The sequence below is a fragment of the Ipomoea triloba genome, chromosome 9 (assembly GCF_003576645.1).
Source record: "Ipomoea triloba cultivar NCNSP0323 chromosome 9, ASM357664v1".
NCBI lineage: Eukaryota > Viridiplantae > Streptophyta > Magnoliopsida > Solanales > Convolvulaceae > Ipomoea > Ipomoea triloba.
The window spans coordinates 340,062-360,075 of record NC_044924.1 but is presented as its reverse complement, the minus strand read 5'-3'; the positions used below and the strand labels follow the sequence as shown (position 1 = coordinate 360,075).

At 36.1% G+C, this 20,014-nt stretch overlaps 3 protein-coding genes across 4 annotated transcripts; 1 reads left to right on the top strand and 2 right to left on the bottom strand.

Annotated features, from left to right (window-relative positions):
- Positions 1–4,001: 4,001 nt before the first annotated feature.
- On the top strand, positions 4,002–10,173 carry LOC116029408 (heparan-alpha-glucosaminide N-acetyltransferase-like). Its single transcript, XM_031271399.1, has 16 exons — positions 4,002–4,361; positions 4,464–4,601; positions 4,709–4,790; positions 5,006–5,082; positions 5,170–5,270; positions 5,387–5,513; positions 5,695–5,811; positions 5,901–5,965; positions 6,120–6,186; positions 6,285–6,363; positions 6,464–6,555; positions 6,664–6,807; positions 8,705–8,996; positions 9,089–9,384; positions 9,544–9,684; positions 9,789–10,173. Exons 1-16 carry the CDS (start codon positions 4,218–4,220, stop codon positions 9,906–9,908), a joined length of 2,082 nt encoding a protein of 693 aa, XP_031127259.1. The 5' UTR covers positions 4,002–4,217; the 3' UTR covers positions 9,909–10,173.
- Positions 10,174–11,877: 1,704 nt separating this feature from the next.
- LOC116030780 (basic blue protein-like) lies at positions 11,878–12,705 on the bottom strand. The gene is made up of 2 exons (XM_031273114.1): positions 12,410–12,705; positions 11,878–12,330 (listed from the first exon to the last, which is right to left on the bottom strand). Exons 1-2 carry the CDS (start codon positions 12,606–12,608, stop codon positions 11,969–11,971), a joined length of 561 nt encoding a protein of 186 aa, XP_031128974.1. The 5' UTR covers positions 12,609–12,705; the 3' UTR covers positions 11,878–11,968.
- A 460-nt stretch (positions 12,706–13,165) lies between these two features.
- On the bottom strand, positions 13,166–19,670 carry LOC116029149 (probable ubiquitin-conjugating enzyme E2 23). 2 transcript variants are annotated; one of them, XM_031271053.1, is made up of 9 exons: positions 19,431–19,670; positions 16,866–18,917; positions 16,158–16,298; positions 15,151–15,624; positions 14,862–14,931; positions 14,616–14,755; positions 14,125–14,436; positions 13,687–13,947; positions 13,166–13,489 (listed from the first exon to the last, which is right to left on the bottom strand). In XM_031271053.1, exons 2-8 carry the CDS (start codon positions 18,915–18,917, stop codon positions 13,690–13,692), a joined length of 3,447 nt encoding a protein of 1,148 aa, XP_031126913.1. In that variant the 5' UTR covers positions 19,431–19,670; the 3' UTR covers positions 13,166–13,489; positions 13,687–13,689. The 2 variants fall into 2 exon arrangements, with proteins under 2 accessions (XP_031126913.1, XP_031126912.1); XM_031271052.1 differs by having other exon boundaries at positions 13,166–13,947.
- Positions 19,671–20,014: the final 344 nt, after the last annotated feature.

Below are 20,014 nucleotides of genomic sequence, written 5' to 3'. Positions count from 1 at the left end.
TCAATTCTGCTATCTTCAAGAAGAAGCTATGATCGATGAAGTTTGAAAACTGGTTGTCGATCGGCCTGAGAATTGGCCTGCCTTGGGTGGGAATACACAACACAAGACTGTTTCTTTCCTGGCTACTTAACTACTCCGCCGCGTTAACTGCCCACCCACGTCTAATAACTACTCTGCCACGCCTAATCAACTACCTCGTAGATTTTTTCTACAAATATACTAGTCCACTTTAATTTCTACTTGTTAATACTTTTTATATTTGATCTATTCAATATCAGCATTATTTGAAAAAATCTTTAAAAACATTTAAGTCAATTCAAAGACAAAGTATTGTACGGAGTGATACTTAAGCATTTTTGTAATGCTAATCTTTCTTAAAATATACAATAAATACTCCATAACTAATTTAATATATAGAGTTATTATGTATATTAGACCATAGGCAATATACAACAAATTAAAAATAATGAACAAATATATTTAGCAATGATAGAATTATTATTATGTCTCATTAGATCTGAGTTGTCCATGCGGACAGATATGGCTCAATAATTAATAGGTTTAGCTATGTCCCGTTCTATTACACTAAATATTTGATTATTAATATTTCGATTTATTGGTATATATTAAGATCAAAACATTTGACCTATTCTGATAAAGCTCACTATCTATCCAAATTGTCTACGCATTTGAGAATTAAAGTTTGGGGAAAACGCGTTGCGACTTAATTGCACCAAGTTAGTGGGATTAAGTCCACAACAACATGTGTTTTCAAAAAAAAAAAAAGTCCACAACAACATGCCAATAATGCCATTCTATGTTATGGTTAAATGGATTCCACGTCTGGCATGGCTCATCTTATTTGTTGCATGCATGCCCCCGCCCTTTAGTTGTACGTTTTCTTAACGTAACTTCAAAGTTAAGGAACCAATGCAATATGTTTAGTGTTCGTATTCAGATTTTTTTCTTTTAATTAAACAAAAACACCTCAAGCACACCGGGAGAATGAAGAAGATCATGAATGCTGATTTTACTACCAAATTAAATCAGTCTTTACCTGGTCATGATGAACGATCAGTAACAAAGTATAATGCTTAAAAGAATTTGGAAGAAATAGGGTAATGTAATTGCTTGTAAAAAGGATTGTGATATCTTATAAGTCATTTTTCAATGTATGTATACAGTTCAAATTACCAATTAAGGCATTCAAACTAAATGCCGAAAGTAAATTCCTGTATCAAGGGCATTAATTACAAGTCTATTTACCAATATTGGTTCTTTGTGCTTCATTTGGTTGAGAAAGTAGCTACGAACAGGTACTACATTGTAATAAAGTCATAATACTAAAAAAAAAAGAAGCAATCCCTAAAATTAAATCAGGATCTTCAAGTTGTATTTTCCATAAGTGAGACAACATGTCTCGCAAGTTTCAAGCATATACTAAACCCTTCGTATTAAACCGACCCATCAATAAAATTCTTAAAAAGAATGTATGTGTTGGAAATAATTTATTTCTAACATTGATTCATATAATAAATGTTGTGATTCCATAAGAGACTCACAGTGATGATTACAGTAATATATAAAGGCGAAATTACTTAGTGAAATTCCCTACCTCCATTCTGTTAAAATTTAAGTTTATAAGGGTTAAAAGATGTTGAAAAATGTTACGGGTTTCTAAAAGGAGGTTTACATTCCTAAAGGGATTTATATTTCTAAAAGGAGGTTTCACAGTCCTAAACTGTCTAATTTCTATTCGTAGAAAGAGGTTTCCTATTCCTCTTGAAAGATGATTCTCACCCCATATATAAATACCCAGAAAAACTCTAGGGATTGTAAGATTTTATAGTCTCTAAGTTTTCCAGTCTCCAAGGTGATTAAGCAGGTAAGTCTTTATCCTTATTATTATTGTTTTAATTAAAAATTCATGATCATGAACATTATTTAGTTAATTAGTTTGATTTACATGCGATTCATTGTTATTTGTGTTTTCACATTAAAGTTTTAGCCCGTAAAGATTGTGATTAACACTATGTAAATTTAGATCAAATTTACCGTCTCTTTTATGAACTTATACAAAACTATTACGTTTTAATTAAAAAAATTATTAAACGATAATTTCAAGACATACTTGGTAAATAAAAAAATAAAAATAAAAACACACACATTTTTGGGGTTCAATATAACTTCCCTCCAATCCCAATAAGCCATTCATGCACGTTGGTAGTCAACCATTTCCGATGACCAAGTAAGTGTCTCTCTTTCCTACCCATTAATTGGACCGCTACCGACATACGCTATTGGGGTAGCAGTTTTGAGATATTTTTTGCTTCTTCATCTCCTTCCATACAGATTATTGCAAATTCTGGAATTATTATCATCAATAGAAGACGTCAAAAGAAAAGGAAACAAGGCTTTATTCAACATCTTATATATGACTGATCATTACTCAATAATTTTCAATCATTAGAATGTATAACTCATGATATACTTTTTTTTTACTCTACAGTTATAAAATTGACACAAGAAAGAAATTAATTTAAACAAATGAGATGTATTTTTCACACCTAAAAAATATTTTTATAGTATACACAAGAAATAATTATTGGCATAGTATCATCAAAGTTTTAATTAGAGGCCGTGTTTGATAACAACTTTCTTGAAAATTTAAAATGTGAACAAATTATTCTCACGTCTGGTGTACTTTTGACTAAGGAACGTTTAGGTTAATTAGGAATCAAATTCCATAATATCAAGAAAAATAAATTCCACCTAAAGTAGGTAAAAAAATTTCCCGAGTGATTGAAAATCTAACAAACTTGTTCAATTACGTATTTATCCTTTTCGGGGTCATGTTACATATCTTTTATAAATATAACAACTTTGTTTTTTCCACCATTACACACTCTATCAAAAAAATTTACATCCAGTCCTCAAAAAACGATGCATATCTCTTCTTTTTAAATTTCATTAGTATCTATCATAATTCATAATCTGGTTCATATATAGTACTGTATATATTCCTTCATATGTATCAGGTATATGTAGTGGGTATATATTCCTTCCTGAGTTGTTTTTTTAACTTGATTTTAATTCTTTTTGTACCTACCATTATAAAAAAAAAATACTTACAACAAAGAGATAAATGACATATACGTGTTACACCCAGTAAATATGGCTACAATATAAGTGGACAAAACTATTGATTTTTGAAAAAAAAACAAAAAAAAAACAAAAAAACGCTTACGGTTACGTTGACGAGGGATAAATATGATTAGGAATAACGCAGTGGGTTAATTATTGATTTTTGAAGTGGTATGCGGTTGTTGATCTGTATGCTCGGAAATCAAACGAGAAAGAAATAGCTCACCAACTAAAATCTCCATCCTTCATGAATTCATTTAATTAGGTACTGAAATTTCATCTATCTATCAGGATTAATATAATATTAGGCGACAATGAATTAAATAAATGTAACGCTGCGCTAAAAAAGGTGTAATCAGTTTCAGTAAACCACCAAGTCCTACAAATCTGGACCAAAATTAGTCATTATCATTCCAAAACAGGAGCGCATGCAAAATATTAATTAGATGGACGTAAATAAAATATATACTTACGGATTAAATTTGAACACAAATACAATTTCGTATAACGGTGTACTAATTGCTATAATCCAAAAAGGTGAACCCGCTAATTGTGGGATTTTATTTTCTTTAGTTTGAGATTTGGGCATTAAAATTGCAATTAGTGATGGATCTGGATGAGGATTACTCGTTAGTCGTTATGATAATCGACAGACACGCTTCAGATCAGAAACTCATAAGAGCACGTTACAGATTTACATTGAGTGGTTGGTGACCCTACACCCAACCTGTGCCACCGCCCAATCACAGCTCAACACGTCATCTCACCTGCACCGCAACGCGCGAAGAACAATAGTGCTCTTGCACCCCGGATATACCTTACTTCTGTTGTCGGACAGCCACTCTTCTCTCCTTTCTTCATCTAACCAAACAAAATTATCAGAATTATCTTCACATTTACGTGTGTGTATATAATATTTATATTTCTATAATTTATTCAGATTCATTCCAATTTCACTCACTCCCGACGGATTGAACACTACCAATCTTTCATTGCTTCCAGGATAGGGTAGCCACTGACATATATCGCTGCTTTTTGCTTTCTCTCATTGTCGGATTACCCAATCGGAAAGAATGTCAGAAGATCAGCCATTGTTAAAAGACTTAGAGGCAGGGAAAATGAGTGATGCCAAAAAATCCATTGCTGCCGCTACCACCAAACGCTCATCAGCTGCTCGCGTTGCGTCTCTTGATGTGTTCAGAGGCCTCTGTGTTTTTGTAAGTCTTGATTTGATTCACTGCCTTAGTAGTGGTATGAGTAGTTAAACAGAGATTGAAAGAATTGGTTCTTTTTTTGTTTTGTTTTCCCCATCGTTTCAGCTTATGATGCTTGTGGATTATGGCGGATCCGTTTTCCCAATCATCGCTCATTGCCCTTGGAATGGATTGCACTTGGCCGACTTCGTAATGCCTTTCTTTCTTTTCGTGGCCGGAGTTTCCCTGGCGATTGTTTATAAGGTACCGCTACATTGCTTCTTTTGTTTTTAGCTTCACTTCTACAGCAGTCGATTAGATTACTACATTCTTTAATTAACACGACGTTCCTATTTCTGATCCAATCCCAGAATGTTTCCAACAGATTAGAGGCTTCCAGGAAGGTTGTGTTAAAGGGATTAAAACTTTTTGTCCTTGGTATTTTTCTTCAAGGTAATTAAATTATTGGATCTGCTTTTGTACTTCCATCTACACACTTTATGGGATCATTCTTAATTCACCAATTGCTGTGTTATCCTTTGGATAAATCCTTTTTCTGTTCCCCTTCCTGATATTATTATTGAGTTATAAACTGTAAATTTTCTGTGCTAAAAATCTAGTCTTTCAATATTTACTGTTGATCATTAGGGCTTAGTTGTCCATTTCAGGTGGTTACTTGCACGGAATAACTTCTTTGACATATGGGGTGAGCATTGAAAGAATAAGATGGCTGGGAATTTTGCAGGTATCACTTGTTAATTCTTGATGCCTTTTAGTATGCCACTTAAATAGTTTGAATGCTTTGGGATCATAATGTGTTGCCTTGTTACAGAGGATAGCTGTTGGGTTTGTTGTTGCCGCATTGTGTGAGATATGGCTTCCATGCCGAAAGAAAACAAAAGGTGGTTTCTTCCTTAATTATATCTGGCATTGGTAAGTTGTTCACAGCTGAAAAGTTCATGATTTTTATGAAAATGCTTTTGAAACTTCTAGCAGACATATACTTAAGGTCCACTGCTCTTTGCTGGTTTTGTTTCGTTTATTTACAGGTGCACTGTATTGGCGCTGTCTGCCATATATATGGGATTATTATATGGTTTGTATGTTCCCAATTGGCAATTCAGTGTACCTCAGACAACTTCCTTACATTCATCCAATGAAAGCCATGTTTACAAGGTTAGGGAAGCAGCTTTCTCCTTTGTCCTACTCACTAAATCTGTTATTTGAGTAAACTTCAATTCATTCTTATGGTACTAATATATTGTGTTAATTAGAATCGGCCTCTTGAAATTTCCTACTGAACTTCACAAGAAATTGATGGTATTGGAATTTAGATAGTTTGTTTTGCCACTTACAGGTTAATTGTTCTGTTAGAGGTGATATAGGACCTGCCTGTAATTCAGCTGCAATGATAGATCGTTATATTCTTGGAATTGATCATCTCTATGGGAAACCTGTATATAGAAATCTGGAGGTAACTTTTTCCCCATTATTATCTGCACAAAATCATATCTCTGCATTGTAGTATTATTTTTATATAACTAATAATGTTGCTCTTCATAGGAATGCAAGGTATCCAATCCACCTTCATGGTGTTATGCTCCCTTTGAACCTGAAGGTATTTTAAGGTAAAGATTCCATCTTTCTTTTATCTATCTCACGCCTCAATTCAAGTTTCCTGCTATGCACTGATTCTGTAATTATAAAAGATTATTTTGTTTATTCATTATTTTAGGATGTGTTAGTCACATGTAAGCAGCTTTTCCATTCCTCTATGAACAGCTCACTAATGGCTGCTGTGGCCTGCATTTTTGGACTCCAGTTTGGTCACATCCTCATACAGTTGAAGGTAAGGCATTTGTGGTTTATCCTTTACAGAGCTTTGCCTACCTGAAACATCAATCAAATGTTGAGAAGATCAAACTGATATAATTGTTTTACTAACAGGACCATAAAGAACGGTTGTACAATTGGGCCATGCTTTCATTTCCAGTTTTGGTTGTTGGATTGTTCCTTGCGCTCATAGGTATGTCTCCACTATAAGCATGTTTGTCAGACCTGATAAATGATCTTTACAGCATGACTTGTAAACTTCACATTAATTATTTCTGATATTTGCCTAACAGGTATACCTCTGAACAAATCTTTGTACTCAATAAGTTACATGATGGTTACCTCAGCAACTGCTGGAATCACGTTATGTGCTCTGTACCTACTGGTTAGTGTTGAAATTATATTGCAGCTAGCTCATATTCACATAGTAGTAACAAACATTATAGTAGTGGTGCGATATTGTTAACGCGTTTGCTGTTGATGTATGTTAAAGGTTGATGTTTGTGGGCAGAGGCGGCTAACGTTGGCATTAGAGTGGATGGGAAAGCATTCCCTAACCATTTTCATCTTCTTAACCTCTAATATAGCTTTCATTGCTGCACAAGGCTTCTATTGGAGAACCCCAGAAAACAACATCGTAAGCTAGCTAGCTTCAAATTAATTAAATATGTTCCTCATGATTGATATGGAAAATGGAAAACTAATTGCATGGTTGTTGTGGTGTTAATAACTAGGTTCATTGGGTTGTATCACAAGTGGTGCACAGACCGTAACATTGGAGCTCCAGCATAGCATTCATTCATTACTAGGAAAGAATGTTGTTTGAAGACGGACATTCTTGTTGTAATGTGAAGGCCAGGCTTGGCTGATAACCAGGAAGGATGCTGCTGCAGTTTTCCGCATATTATTGCCTCCTTGTATAGCATTGCATCCATGGCCGTGGTCTGTATTACGCCATTGCATCCATCACGATTTTTTTACTCTCTGCTCTGCTCTTCTCTTCTCTTCAGAATCACTTTGTATTCAAACCTTATTATTATTATCATCATCATCATTATTATTATTATTTGAATCTGTGGATTGCAAATGCTGAAGGCAGCAGCAGGTTGAACTTTAAAGAATGAAGAGACTTTGGGGTTGGGCTGAGCATTGATAACAAACATCATAGAAATTAGAAAGAATTGAGAGAGTGGGGAACATAATTACAACACAACACAACACGTTTTCGAGCCACACAATAATAATAATAATATATATAAACAAAAAGATTCTTGTGTTCTAGGCCACAAGGAGGCTGAAACTAATCCTTTTGACTGCACTGACAATTCTGCAATCTGCCTGGGGGACGGAATATTATCATATCTACACTATTTCTTAAATATAATAATAATATAAAATGATACTCCCTCCCTCCCTCCCTCCTCCTAACTGCCCGACTATAGCTTTGCATAACTAAGATTTGAAGATAACAATAATCTTTTTATTTTCTATATAAAATTCCATTAAGGAGAAGGAGACAGGATGAAAGTACAGGGATGACAGACCATACGTACAACTAATAAAACACCCAACCAAAATATCTTTATAATCTTCTTCTTATTCAAATATAATAAAGTATTGCTTCTATCATGGCTTAGCTAAAGTATGGAAGAACGGAACATATGATGCCACAATATGATTTTTAATTATTGGCTATATTACAAACAATATGTAAAAGCGTGGTGACTTTTTCTTTGATTTGATTACAAAAGAAAGTAGTAATATTTGATTAACATATATAATTGGTGTAGCACATATTGACGCACTTTTTTTTAATTTCAAGTATATGGTAGTTTAGTTGGTGCAATTAATTATGGAATATTGGATGAAATTGGTAGAAAGGATGTGACGCCAGGGTAGCAATTAAGTATGGATGGATAAGGATCGGATGTGAAATATTTATTTATTTAAGAAAAGAAAAAAAAAAGTTGCAAATTGTTGCCTTATTGGGGTGTACAGATATTAGACATGCAACCTAGCTGCGTGTCCAATCTCCAAAACGTCTGATGTGGGCACGTGCTCGTCTACCTTTCTTCCTAACTCTACCGTTACACTACAACGTAAGATTAAACAAAAATTGAATTGCATTATATTATATTATTAATTAATAATAAAAAATTAGTATGGAAGTGAATTATGGATGAGAATAGGTTTTTTGTTTTTACAAAAAGACGAGACGTGAATAGTAGAGTGAAAGAAAGAAAGAAAGGAGGTTTTCCGTTGGGTAAGCGAGCAGAACGAAGCCCAAGGTATGATTAGGCATCACATGGTTTCGCTGTCTTTATGGGCCCACTTCACCTCTCTACTCTACTCTACTCTACTCTACTCTGTCTCTTCTTCAATGGTCCCCACTGGTTTTGGCATTTTACTTTTTTGAAATTTAAGCTTCCCAAAATGCCCTTGCCTCTGTCAATAAGATCCTCCTAACCCCTTCTGTTCAGCTTCTTCAACTCAACCCTCAGTGCCTAGCTAGCTAGAAGAAGAAGATGTCTAAGGAAGTGAGCGAAGAGGGACAGGCTCCCCACCACGTTGGCAAGGACTACGTGGACCCACCACCTGCACCGCTCTTGGACTTGAGCGAGCTCAAGCTCTGGTCATTCTACCGCGCCGTCATAGCCGAGTTCATAGCTACACTCCTCTTCCTCTACGTCACCGTAGCCACCGTCATCGGCCACAAGGAACAACAAACCGCAGGCGGCCCATGCGGCGGCGTTGGCCTTCTTGGCATAGCATGGGCCTTTGGTGGCATGATCTTCGTCCTCGTCTACTGCACTGCCGGAATTTCAGGTGAAAAAAAATATGTTTTTTTTTTTTTAATTTTAATGAGTATTATTATATATAAGTGGTAAAGTGAAGTGTGTACTACTTACTATACGTAGGTGGACACATAAACCCGGCGGTGACATTTGGGTTGTTTCTGGCTCGGAAGGTGTCTCTGGTGAGGGCTGTGTTGTATATGGTAGCACAGTGTTTGGGTGGCATTTGCGGAGTAGGGCTGGTGAAGGCGTTCATGAAGGATTCCTATAACAGACAAGGCGGCGGTGCAAACTCGGTTGCCCATGGCTACACCCGGGGCTCCGCTTTGGGTGCTGAGATTATTGGAACTTTTGTCCTGGTTTACACCGTGTTTTCAGCCACCGACCCCAAGAGGAACGCCCGCGACTCTCATATCCCTGTATGTAACTATCCTCCTCCTCCTACTACTACATCATATAATATATATCTCACTGGATGGCTAGCTTAGCTTAATTATCAGCTTGTTTAATTAATTTGTGTATGTTAGTTGTGCATATATATTATTATAATATAATATAATGTTAGTTTGGGGGTGTAGGTTTTGGCTCCTCTCCCCATAGGGTTTGCGGTGTTCATGGTTCACTTGGCTACCATCCCCATCACCGGCACGGGCATCAACCCCGCCAGGAGCTTTGGCGCCGCCGTCATCTTCAACAATGGCAAAGTGTGGGATGACCACGTAAGACGACGGACCCCCCTCAGCTCAGCTCCATTAATTAATTAATTAATTGGTTTATATATGAAAAAAAAAAAATTTGTTGAAATGAAATGACATGTGTGCAGTGGATCTTCTGGGTTGGACCGTTTGTTGGAGCGTTGGCGGCAGCGGCTTACCACCAGTACATCTTAAGAGCTGCGGCTATCAAGGCTTTGGGATCTTTCCGCAGCAACCCAACCAACTGATCCAACTCACCACACCATATTAATTCTAAATCAATCTTTGAATTGGCATGGCTTAGTCTTAATTATTATTGTCTGTTTAATCATTTGCTATTATATTATTATATTTGTTTGAGACAATGTATGTTTAATTTTGGTGTTAGGCCGGCCGTTGGGCGTTGCTGTGAGTGGTGGTGTGTATCTATCTATTCATGTAGGAGTATTTGGTATTGGAGCTGTGCTGCTTTGCTTGCTAGGAATACAAATACTCTTCTCTTTTGTTTTCTTTCTTTCCTTTCTTCGATGCTTATATAGCCCGGCCGCCCAGGCCAGGCCTCTTCTGGCTAAATTAAAGTAAAGAAATGTGCATGTATTATTATTATATTAAAAAATGCCTAGGGACTAGAATGAATTTACCATCTACTAACTAATAGAATTTCAAAGATATATATTGTTTAAGACATACAATCAAAATATATTATGATGGAGTATAATAGGGTGTGCGCATGCATCTTTAATTCCGACCAACAATGGTTAACGTAGAACAACATTGGCATAATAATAATGTATGTGTAGTGTTGGAAAATTGCGTGCTGTCAATCAATCAATCAAACGATGCTTTCGAATTTTGAACCGCTTCTGATCTTTCTTTTTACCTTTTTCGAAAGTCGCATTGACCGGTCCCTATACCTATACTGCTGTTTGCCTCACGACACGTGTCCATCTGGAAAACCCAACAAACAAAAAAAGGTTTTTTTTTTTTTTTTTTTTTTTTTTTTTTTTTTTTTTTTTTAAGTTTAAGGAGCATATGCTAATGCTATGCGGTTATCGCAATTTTCCACTAGAGCATTCTCGTCTTGTGATAGCAATTGATAAAAAATCATAAAAAACAAAATAACCCAAGTTGTCATTAATTGACCGAATCAAACTAAAAATGCTAGAATTCAAACTTGTGATCTTGTGATTATAAATTTGTATTGAAGGAGGAAAATGGGAAAAGGAAAATGATGGCGTAATGAATAAAGATGGCGTTGTGTATTAGTTAGATTAAGCTAGAAACATTCTTTTATTGTCGATGATTTGTACTTTGATTTGAATTAATGAAGTTATGTTTCTCAAAAAAGCTAGTGGTGTGGGTGGCCAATCTGGCATGACAATTGGATTGAAGAGCCCTGTGGCCCTTTTGGACTTGACGACAAGGAACAGTAGGGACTGCACAGTGGTGAAACAAAAAGGTTAAAGAAGAGAGTGAGTGATGACCGGCCTGGCCTGCACCTCCACACTGGCTGGCTGGCACCCACTTTGGAACACGCCTCCCATCCCATGTGACTTGTGAGGTTAGGATGCCCCCATCACATCACTCACTACTCTATTCATCAAACCCCTAATCTCCATACTTCAATTCTCGCCCATTTTTTTTTCACTCACGAAACTAACTTATCAGATAAAACAACTTTTAATAGTAATTGTGAGTTTTCTAATATATATATATATATATATATAAATTACCACCTTAGCTCGAAATCAAGAAGCCAACAGAAACCAATTTTCCTAGTTAAAAAAAAAGAAAAAAAAAAAGAAAAAAAAAAAAGCCATAGCTCAAAATCAAGAAGCCAACAGAAACCGGAATCACATTTTTCCATTTTGATTCTGAAACCAAAACATCTTCATAATTTACTTAGTACTATCAGTCGGAATGCATGATGAGCAAGAATATAGTACAATGTTCCTCAAAAGCATGCATGTGAATATTATATTGCTTCGAATTAATTTCATGATTTTTTTTCTATTGATTGAAAGTGCATCACAAATAATTCACAACGTACCTAACTTAACTAAACTTGATGAAGTGTACTTGCTTTAATTTATTATTGATGGGTGGAGGAATCATTTTCAATTCATTTATTATATATTGGAGTACATAATAATATTAATAATTAAGAATGTTTTTTTTTTTTTAATACTACTAACTCTATTACAATGCAATATCTGTTCATAACTACTATTGACTCTACTGAGACTCGAACCCACCCACCACCTCCAATATAAAGGGAAGGGTTTGATACCACTGGACCACAAGGTCCTTAATAATTAAGAATGTTAATAAAAAATATTCCGAGTGGTAGAAGAGAGCAAAGAATAGAATGAGCCCACATTTTAGAAGAAGCAGAAGTAGTGTGGTGATGATTAGTATTAGGAGGAGTTGGATTTGAAGAAGAATTTGTGGTTTGGCCTCCACTTTTCATTACATTAATCCCAAACCTCATTCCTCCCAGACAATGCCCGTCCTTGTCGCATACGAACCAGTACTTTCTTGCTTCCTTCAGCTTCACTTGGTCGTTTCCGCTTTCATATTTCCCTAAAACTCCACTGCTTGTGTCGCATGACTCGTACGTAGACTCTGTTACCTCGTACACGTTATGTTGCCCCTTAACATACTTGAACACTGCACCAATGCAAACAAAATCAAATTCTATCTTCAAATAATTAAAAAGAATGAAATGAATTGAAGTACGTGGTCGTACCAATAACGTCGTCGGCCATGAACTTGTGTTTTTCCGACCAGGCAACATAGTTTGTTCCCGAGCTCCACTCATCTCCATCGCCTACAGTGTAAGTTTCAGACTTGGCAGCATCCAGAAGAACAAGGCAAATCAAAAAGATACGACTACTCAAACTCAAAGGGATGAAGGAATTCAAAAGCTTGATCACTTGCGTAACCATGGCTGGCTAGCTAGCTAGCTAGGAGAATTGAAATTAATGGAAGATTGATGGCATATATTCCACAGACCACAGGTATATAATAATGGAGATATTGGAATTGGGATTTGAAATGTTAGGTTAGTGGTATTATAATATGGAGATTGCGTAAGAGATCAGCTTAAATTCCAGCTATACACACAGTGATGTCTGCAAAAGTGAATAGAGTATTTGATGTTGTATCATTTTGTTTACTTGGTAAAGCCTTGCTAGCAATAATTAATATAATATAGCGACGGCCGCTCATAATTATATTGGTAATGATTTGTGATCCTAGTGGCAAAGCTTGATATCCTCTTAAGAAATAACAAACGTGTAGTCAATAAATGGAGAGACCATATTTTTACTACTTTATGCAAAAACTTGGGCTAAGAAAGCTCTTGAGTGCCTTCAAGGCATCAACCGGAGACTAAGATCCTGAAACATGAGTTCATGGGTGTGCCTCGGTCTCACGTAGTCAACAAAAATAGTTAGAAAGGGTTTTCCCCTCCACTTGAATAAAAAGAAAAAGAAGGAAGTAGTAAACATGATAAATCTCACAACATCCACTAAATGAATATTAGCAATACAAAGTGTATTGTGGTAAGTCCTCCACACGCATCCAAATTTACAACCCCGCAAACCAAAACGAAAAGCATGGACACTAGTACCAAGTTTCCTGTAAAATTTTCCCAAATCATAAATGTATAAAAATGAATGAATAACAATGTCAACAATGAATGAGTTCTATAACTCCTTTGACTGATTTGTTACAACTTTCCCAGCCCAGAACAAGAGCCAAGTTATTTACTCAACTGCCTCCTCAATTTTTTGAGGGATAGCCATAAAATAATTTTCCAGCACCACTGAAAAGTTCAAGAAAGCTTAGTCAACAAAATATAGCAGCATCCATGATTACATCTCAAAAATATGGGTGCTACCTGGCTCTCAGGTTGCAAACAATGAATAATACCCAAACTGAATGAAACACCAAAAGCATTTCCCCTTGAGCAATAAAATTGGCGAGTTAACCACATTGCAATAGATGGTGAATGCAACTAACCCTTTATGGTGCACTATGTAGCAGATGTTTAAACTCCTCGCAGTCTGCTCCAATTTCACTCAAAGCTAAGAAAAGCTTTGGCGCAATCTTTGCCAACATTAGCTTGAAACCAACTGAATTTGCATCAGCATTACTGTTACTGCTAACAGAAGCATCTGGTGTTAGAGAGCCAATAAGGTAGCCCTTCATATATGCATCACATGCTTTGAGAATGTAATAACCGCGCCTCCTGAAGTGCTCTTTGACAAGCTCTTCAAAGTCCTACATACAATCATGAGATTGGAAAAAATCAATTCTCCTTTGAAGAATTAAAGCCAGAGAACCAAATTGTAGCATCAGCACAACCATCGGTTTCAACTTCACAGGCAGAAAATTATATTAAACGCAATCAAGAGTCACTTGGCAAGTAAAAAATGTGAAAATCAAAGTACCAATCACCTTAAGGGGTTTCCGCATCAGATACATCATTGTTTTGCAGTTCAACAAGAATGTATTCTCATTATAGGACAGAGAATTTTTCTCTCCCTCAGCAGTTCCAATTTGCTTGTCATATCCAGCTTCGTTGAAATATGGTCTGGCATTTAAAACTAACCCTTGAAGCGAAACTAGGACTTGAAAAATGCTCGAGGATGAAGGATCCCAAATCTCATTTCCTCTACCTGTCCAAGTATTTAATAGGCTAAGGCAAACTTTGCCTTCCTCATACAGATTTGGATTAACTCGCCACCCTCCAGAGTGATAATATGCTGACTAGAATCCAAGAGAAACAGTCATAAAATGAGTTAAAATAAATAAATAATGTACTCATAGTCATAATCATTTTATGGATGGGTATAACAGAGCCTTTCTAAGACCATAGGATTAGGGAAAAAGAAACATGAAATTAGATTTTTATGGGCCAAAAGAAAATGTTCATCAAACACTCTTACAGGTGCAATATCAGGGTACTCTAGCGGAAGGTGAAAATCAAAGAAGAATAAGCCATCCTGGTAAGGTGTGCCATATGCTCCAACAATCACTGCCCTCATAAGATCCATTCGGTCTTCATACACGCGTACAAATATGCCATCTGTTCAAATATATCCATCGTTAAAACCAAAGCATATGAATTGTTTCAACATGCATAATAAGAACTACACAATTCATCATGGATATGGAAAAGTGATAAAAGATACCAGGCAAGTTATTCTGAAGGAAGATCCAATCCTGTTGAACTTTCCTAAGCCACTTCCTTCCAGCATTGTTCTACAAAAATAAACAACAATAGTACAGAGACCAGTTAGAGTTTCCTCGTAATGTAAAAAACTTTTTTTGCAAATCCAGCTGACTCTATGTGAAATTGATCAGATTTACTAATAATAATAAATAAAATAAAATAAAGGGTGGAAGCTTAAGGTACAAAATAGGTCATTGTACAATAAGAAAGTTTATTCACCAAAGACAGTCAAGAACGAAATAATTAACCTGAGCAGTTGCACCAACAAAATAATGATCGTGAGGATCTGTTGTGATATCGAAGTTTTTGAAAGCATATGCTCCATCTTTATGTTGCACTGATGCATTAGTGGGTTCTGCCTTCATATTACTGAGAGTTTCTGCCACATCTGATGGGTCTATGGCCTCCACAGCAACATTGTCCTCTCTCTTTTCAATAGACAGAGTTCCAATGCATTCCATGTCACTGGGCCTTTGGCAGCATTTATCATCACCAGTATCCATTCTTCTATCCCATCCCTGAATTTGGATCTCATCTTCACTTCTGGAATCTGAACTTGGGGAATCTGTTTTCTTCCGTTCCCTTGAGAATATTCCAGAGGCCAACCTGGATACAAATCCAAATGCAGTAGCTAGAGCTCCATTCACTCCAGAATTTTCCATATCCATTAAACTGCCATCAGTTTCAATACTGATATCAGTAGCACTTTGTGCACCCAGGTCCTAAAAAGTAGACAGCATTGTTCAATATTGAAGATATATCATACTGAAGTTCAAATCTAGAAACGAAACAACAATTTTGTGATTTGCTAATTTACTATGTAATTTAACAATTCCTTTCATAGGTAGATCGTATTTCTTCTCACAAGTTAAAACACATTTTCTGAAATCAGGATACATTACTTTCTCTGGATATTGGAATGGCAATAATGGCATTCAAAGAAATTTATCAATATATGCACAATAGATCTTACTCTCTTTCAAGCTTCAAGATTCCCCTTACCCCACATATACTAATGTACCAAGGCTTCTGAGAGCACCATTTTTATTTTACAGTAAAGATTTTTTTTTTACTCCTATTTTTTAGCCTCAAGGTTGGAGGAGAATGGAGAAAAGTTGTATGAATTGGGTAGTAAGAAAATCCAATCTAAATATAGTAATTAAATGTAATGGACATATGATACTCATCCTTGAATTGTTCCACAAAAAAGAATCATTAAAATAGTGTTAATAACATCGTTTTAGCAGTAACCAACCTCTTTTGGATTCTCAGTGTTATTTAATTCATCGTCTTCAACTGTTTCCCAGCTTGCTGCATCATCACTAATGTCACTTCCAGAAGCAGCCATAGACTCATCATCATCACGACCAACAACATAAATTGCTTGTGGCCCAACCTAACAAACATAAAAACTCAATTCAATATAATTGGTGGTGTTGTTTTGTTACCAAAAAGTAAATTTAGAGCAATCAAAAGAAGATACTGCAATCATAGTCCGTATGCTATACTAAGTGGAAATTTGAAAGACAAATTTTTAAGAGTTTCCTAATCTCATTCTGATGTTAAATATGATAAGGGAGTATCGAGAACCTTAAAGATCTAGGAGTTGATAGTGAATTAAATTTATTTATTTACCTCCCCATTATCTGATTGGACAAAATGTAGCATATGAAAATATGCTCAATGTAGTTACTACTCTCATAAGTTCAAATACTATATTTGTGATAGTCATCAGTCATGAAAATGATTACTTCAACTAAATATAATTTACTATCCATAAAGTAATAAGCGTATTAGGAGAATAAGATCCCCTATCTAAGCTGTTAAAATGTAAGGGGATAAGGTGGAAAAGGGAAATAGAAGCAGCAGTGGAAAACAATTTCCAAGTAAATACTTAAAAACATGACACCTTCATTTCCCAATTGAAGATAGAGAAATTGTAAGCTGCAAGATCTACACATACCGTTGATATCATCCCATCAGCCCACATAACTTCAATGTCACCATTTTTAAGCCCTATGATGTTCCCAACCCAGGAGAGATCTGAAAACTGTGTACAAGACTCATCACTCAATGTACTTCCATCGTTCTTGCATCCTAAATGCATTTTCTGATCTTCCTTCACCTCATTTGGACCACCCTGTTGCTTACACTTAGCAATGGGACTCTCCGAGGAATTGACTTGTGCTGGAATAGGAACAGATGACAACCGGACAACTACATCTCCATAACAGTAATCATAGTCAGGATGCCCCTCCAACTCATATACACTGACCATTTCCTCTTTATCAAATTCTTTGAGATCCTCCGCTCTGGTAACTGGCTTTAACCATCTCACACAGGCTGTTCGCTCTTTTGCATTGACACTTTTCAAAACACCAACACGTCTAGTTTCGCTAGCACCCTCGGCATCATCAGCAGCTTTCTCCACTACGTACTGTTCAGCAACAAATTCATGATCTCCTGGGTTATCAATAGGAATCAAGGATGTGGATTCCAAACCTCGTTCTATTGTTCCATCTTGCCAAGCAACATCAACACGTGACTTAGTATTCACAATCAGAAGGGCTCTTTCAAAGTTCTCCTCTTTTTTCCGAGCTTTCTTATCCCTCCTGACTACAGCTCTACGAATCTTTCTTCTATGAATTGGCCAGCTCTCATGAATTGGTTCCTTAGAGACATGCAGTGTGCTAACAGATGAACTAGATTCCAGAGGGACTTTGTTTTCTAAATTATCACAGCTCCAGTCCATTGAAGAGTCAGCATCATTATCTATGGATTCACTATTGCAATGTGACTCCTCTGAATCACAATCTGCTCCAGTCTGGGCAGATTCAGAAGCTTCTTCTTTTGTAGAATCACTAAGATCCAATTTCGTTAATCCCTGTTCCAAGAGGTTTGAAGATGACGGTGGGGGTGAAGGAAGAAGACACCAGTCACCCAACTGCCAGTTTGCATGTGCAAAGCATGATATCAGCTTCAAGTTTTTGGGACTTTGTTCTTGAGCTGGAGGAGTGGAAGAATCAGGTCCATATCCAGCAGAAGCAATCCAATAAATGAACACTGACCCAACAGTAACTTTAGTTACTGTACCTTCCAACCGGCTAGCTTTCCAAAAGCCAGATAGCCACCTTGAATTCTTGAAAACAGATGAAGAGATTGCTTTTACACGCTGACCTGGATAATAAGGGAAACTCCCATCTTCAAGGCTATTCCTGCCAACTGGTTTAAGACGTAATGGGTCAGCCTTCATAACTTTGCATAGAGTACCATCATCAAACAGCACTGTCACATTATCTAAAACATCATCAATTCTACCAAGCCAGGGACCAAGCACAACATAGTCACCAACTGTGAAATCCCTGACACGTTTCAACTCTCTAGTTGAGATGTCTTTAACAAAAGATCCATCATGGGTTAATAAATTAACAGAAATATTAATGTCAACCACAAGACCAACTTGGCCTGTTGGGTCAGCAACAGCAGCAATGTAATCCCCTGGTAGAAATCCTCTGTCAATAACTGTGACATCATTAATAGACTGGATTGACTCAGTTTCATCCATCCAAAGGACTCTAACTTGGTCAGCTAAAAGATGATCATTATTGTGGTTACTTTCCATGTTCTCTCCTGTGCACCCATCAGCCTTGTCATTATTCTCCAGGTTCCCTTCCTCATTGGAATCATCTTCTTCTTCATCCTTAGCATCATCATCTTCTTCTTCATCCTCATCTTCATCATCACTAATGCCACTATCTGAATCTGAGTCACCAGGAGCTTCAGTCACAATCCCTATCTTGCCATTGGTTTTGCTTTTCACAACATCTTGTCTGAAGATATATGATACATTTTTAAGATTCCTGAGAACATCGTCGGGTTTGCATATATATCTCATGTTTGGATCGCAATTGCGGCCATTTGAAATGGAATCACCTTGTTGCGACTCGCAGTTTCCCTTTGTGGTCATTGCAGGTACATCAACATTAGAAGCATCCTGGATCCCTCCAGCTTCCATCTAATAAATGCATGAGAAGGCTGAATGAATGTTTACAACTTCAAGTAGAGTGAACTAAACTAAATTCTACTTTTTTTCTATGTTATAACTCTTGATTTAAAAAAAAAAAAAAATAAAAAATCTACATGATTTTTCATCCAACGGATAGAGTGTATTGCTTTCAGATTTTATGTGCACTGAAAAGCTAGAATGCTACTGGAGCTATAGTTAAAGCATCTCTCGAGATTTTATGTTCACTGAAAGCTAGAGTGCTGTGAATTGAAAATATATATAGTTAAAACACCTTTCAAGCTCCAAAGCAACACAAAAACAAGCTGAAAACAGCTCCTCCACATGTATATGTAAGATCAACAGATTTCTCAATACTCCGTGACAAATAATCTAAAAGAAAAGACGATTACAGTGCAAACAAACGATTTTATAACTAAGCCATTCCGATAAATGATATGTATATATGTATGAGATAAATTTCAGAGATTAAAGGAAAGAGGAGAAGTGTATATATAGATATACCTTCGGAATCGGAGAATCTGCAACTAAATATGAGAGTTTCGAAATGAGATTATAAGATTGAAACGAACGGCTCCCTCTGTTCGTCGGTATAATCGATTGATCGCAACAAAAAATGGTTTAGTCCTTCAATCGTATGTTTAAAACGTACTGCTTCGATTCAATGTCTGAGAAGGAGCTTCAAGCGGCGAGGTGAAGTCTCTTGATACGTAAAGCGAGGGACATATTTGTCATTGCGTGCCGTGACCATGTTTGATGAATTTGTCCTCAGTTTTTAGTTTGTTGATATACAACTATTTTGGTTCAATTTTACTTACAAATATTTCTATGATACCAGCAATTTGAAATTCAAATCATATCAAATATAGTCCTATACTCCTATAAACTTAAAAGGATTATTTTTATATAATTTAAATTATTAAAAGTTATGATATCACACTTTTTTAAATTTTTATATTATATTTTGTAATATAGAACCCGAGATAAAATAAAAACATAAGTTATTTTTATTTTTAAAATAATTATTCGGTTATTTTAAGCTAATTTAATGTTGTATTTGTGTGCATAAATATATCCAATATATCCAC

What these genes read in the sequence shown, in the direction of transcription:
- LOC116029149 (XM_031271052.1), bottom strand. Translation starts at nt 18,917, where the DNA reads ATGGAAGCTGGAGGGATCCAGGATGCTTCTAATGTTGATGTACCTGCA. An exon ending in AGTACCCTGATATTGCACCT is followed by an intron (nt 14,437 to 14,615) that starts GTAAGAGTGTTT and finishes CTTGGATTCTAG; the next exon opens with TCAGCATATTATCACTCTGG. An exon ending in TGATGCGGAAACCCCTTAAG is followed by an intron (nt 13,948 to 14,124) that starts GTGATTGGTACT and finishes GATTGTATGTAG; the next exon opens with GACTTTGAAGAGCTTGTCAA.
- LOC116030780 (XM_031273114.1), bottom strand. Translation starts at nt 12,608, where the DNA reads ATGGTTACGCAAGTGATCAAGCTTTTGAATTCCTTCATCCCTTTGAGT. An exon ending in CATGGCCGACGACGTTATTG is followed by an intron (nt 12,331 to 12,409) that starts GTACGACCACGT and finishes GCATTGGTGCAG; the next exon opens with TGTTCAAGTATGTTAAGGGG.
- LOC116029408 (XM_031271399.1), top strand. Translation starts at nt 4,218, where the DNA reads ATGTCAGAAGATCAGCCATTGTTAAAAGACTTAGAGGCAGGGAAAATG. An exon ending in ACATCCTCATACAGTTGAAG is followed by an intron (nt 6,187 to 6,284) that starts GTAAGGCATTTG and finishes TTTTACTAACAG; the next exon opens with GACCATAAAGAACGGTTGTA. An exon ending in CTGCACTGCCGGAATTTCAG is followed by an intron (nt 8,997 to 9,088) that starts GTGAAAAAAAAT and finishes TACTATACGTAG; the next exon opens with GTGGACACATAAACCCGGCG.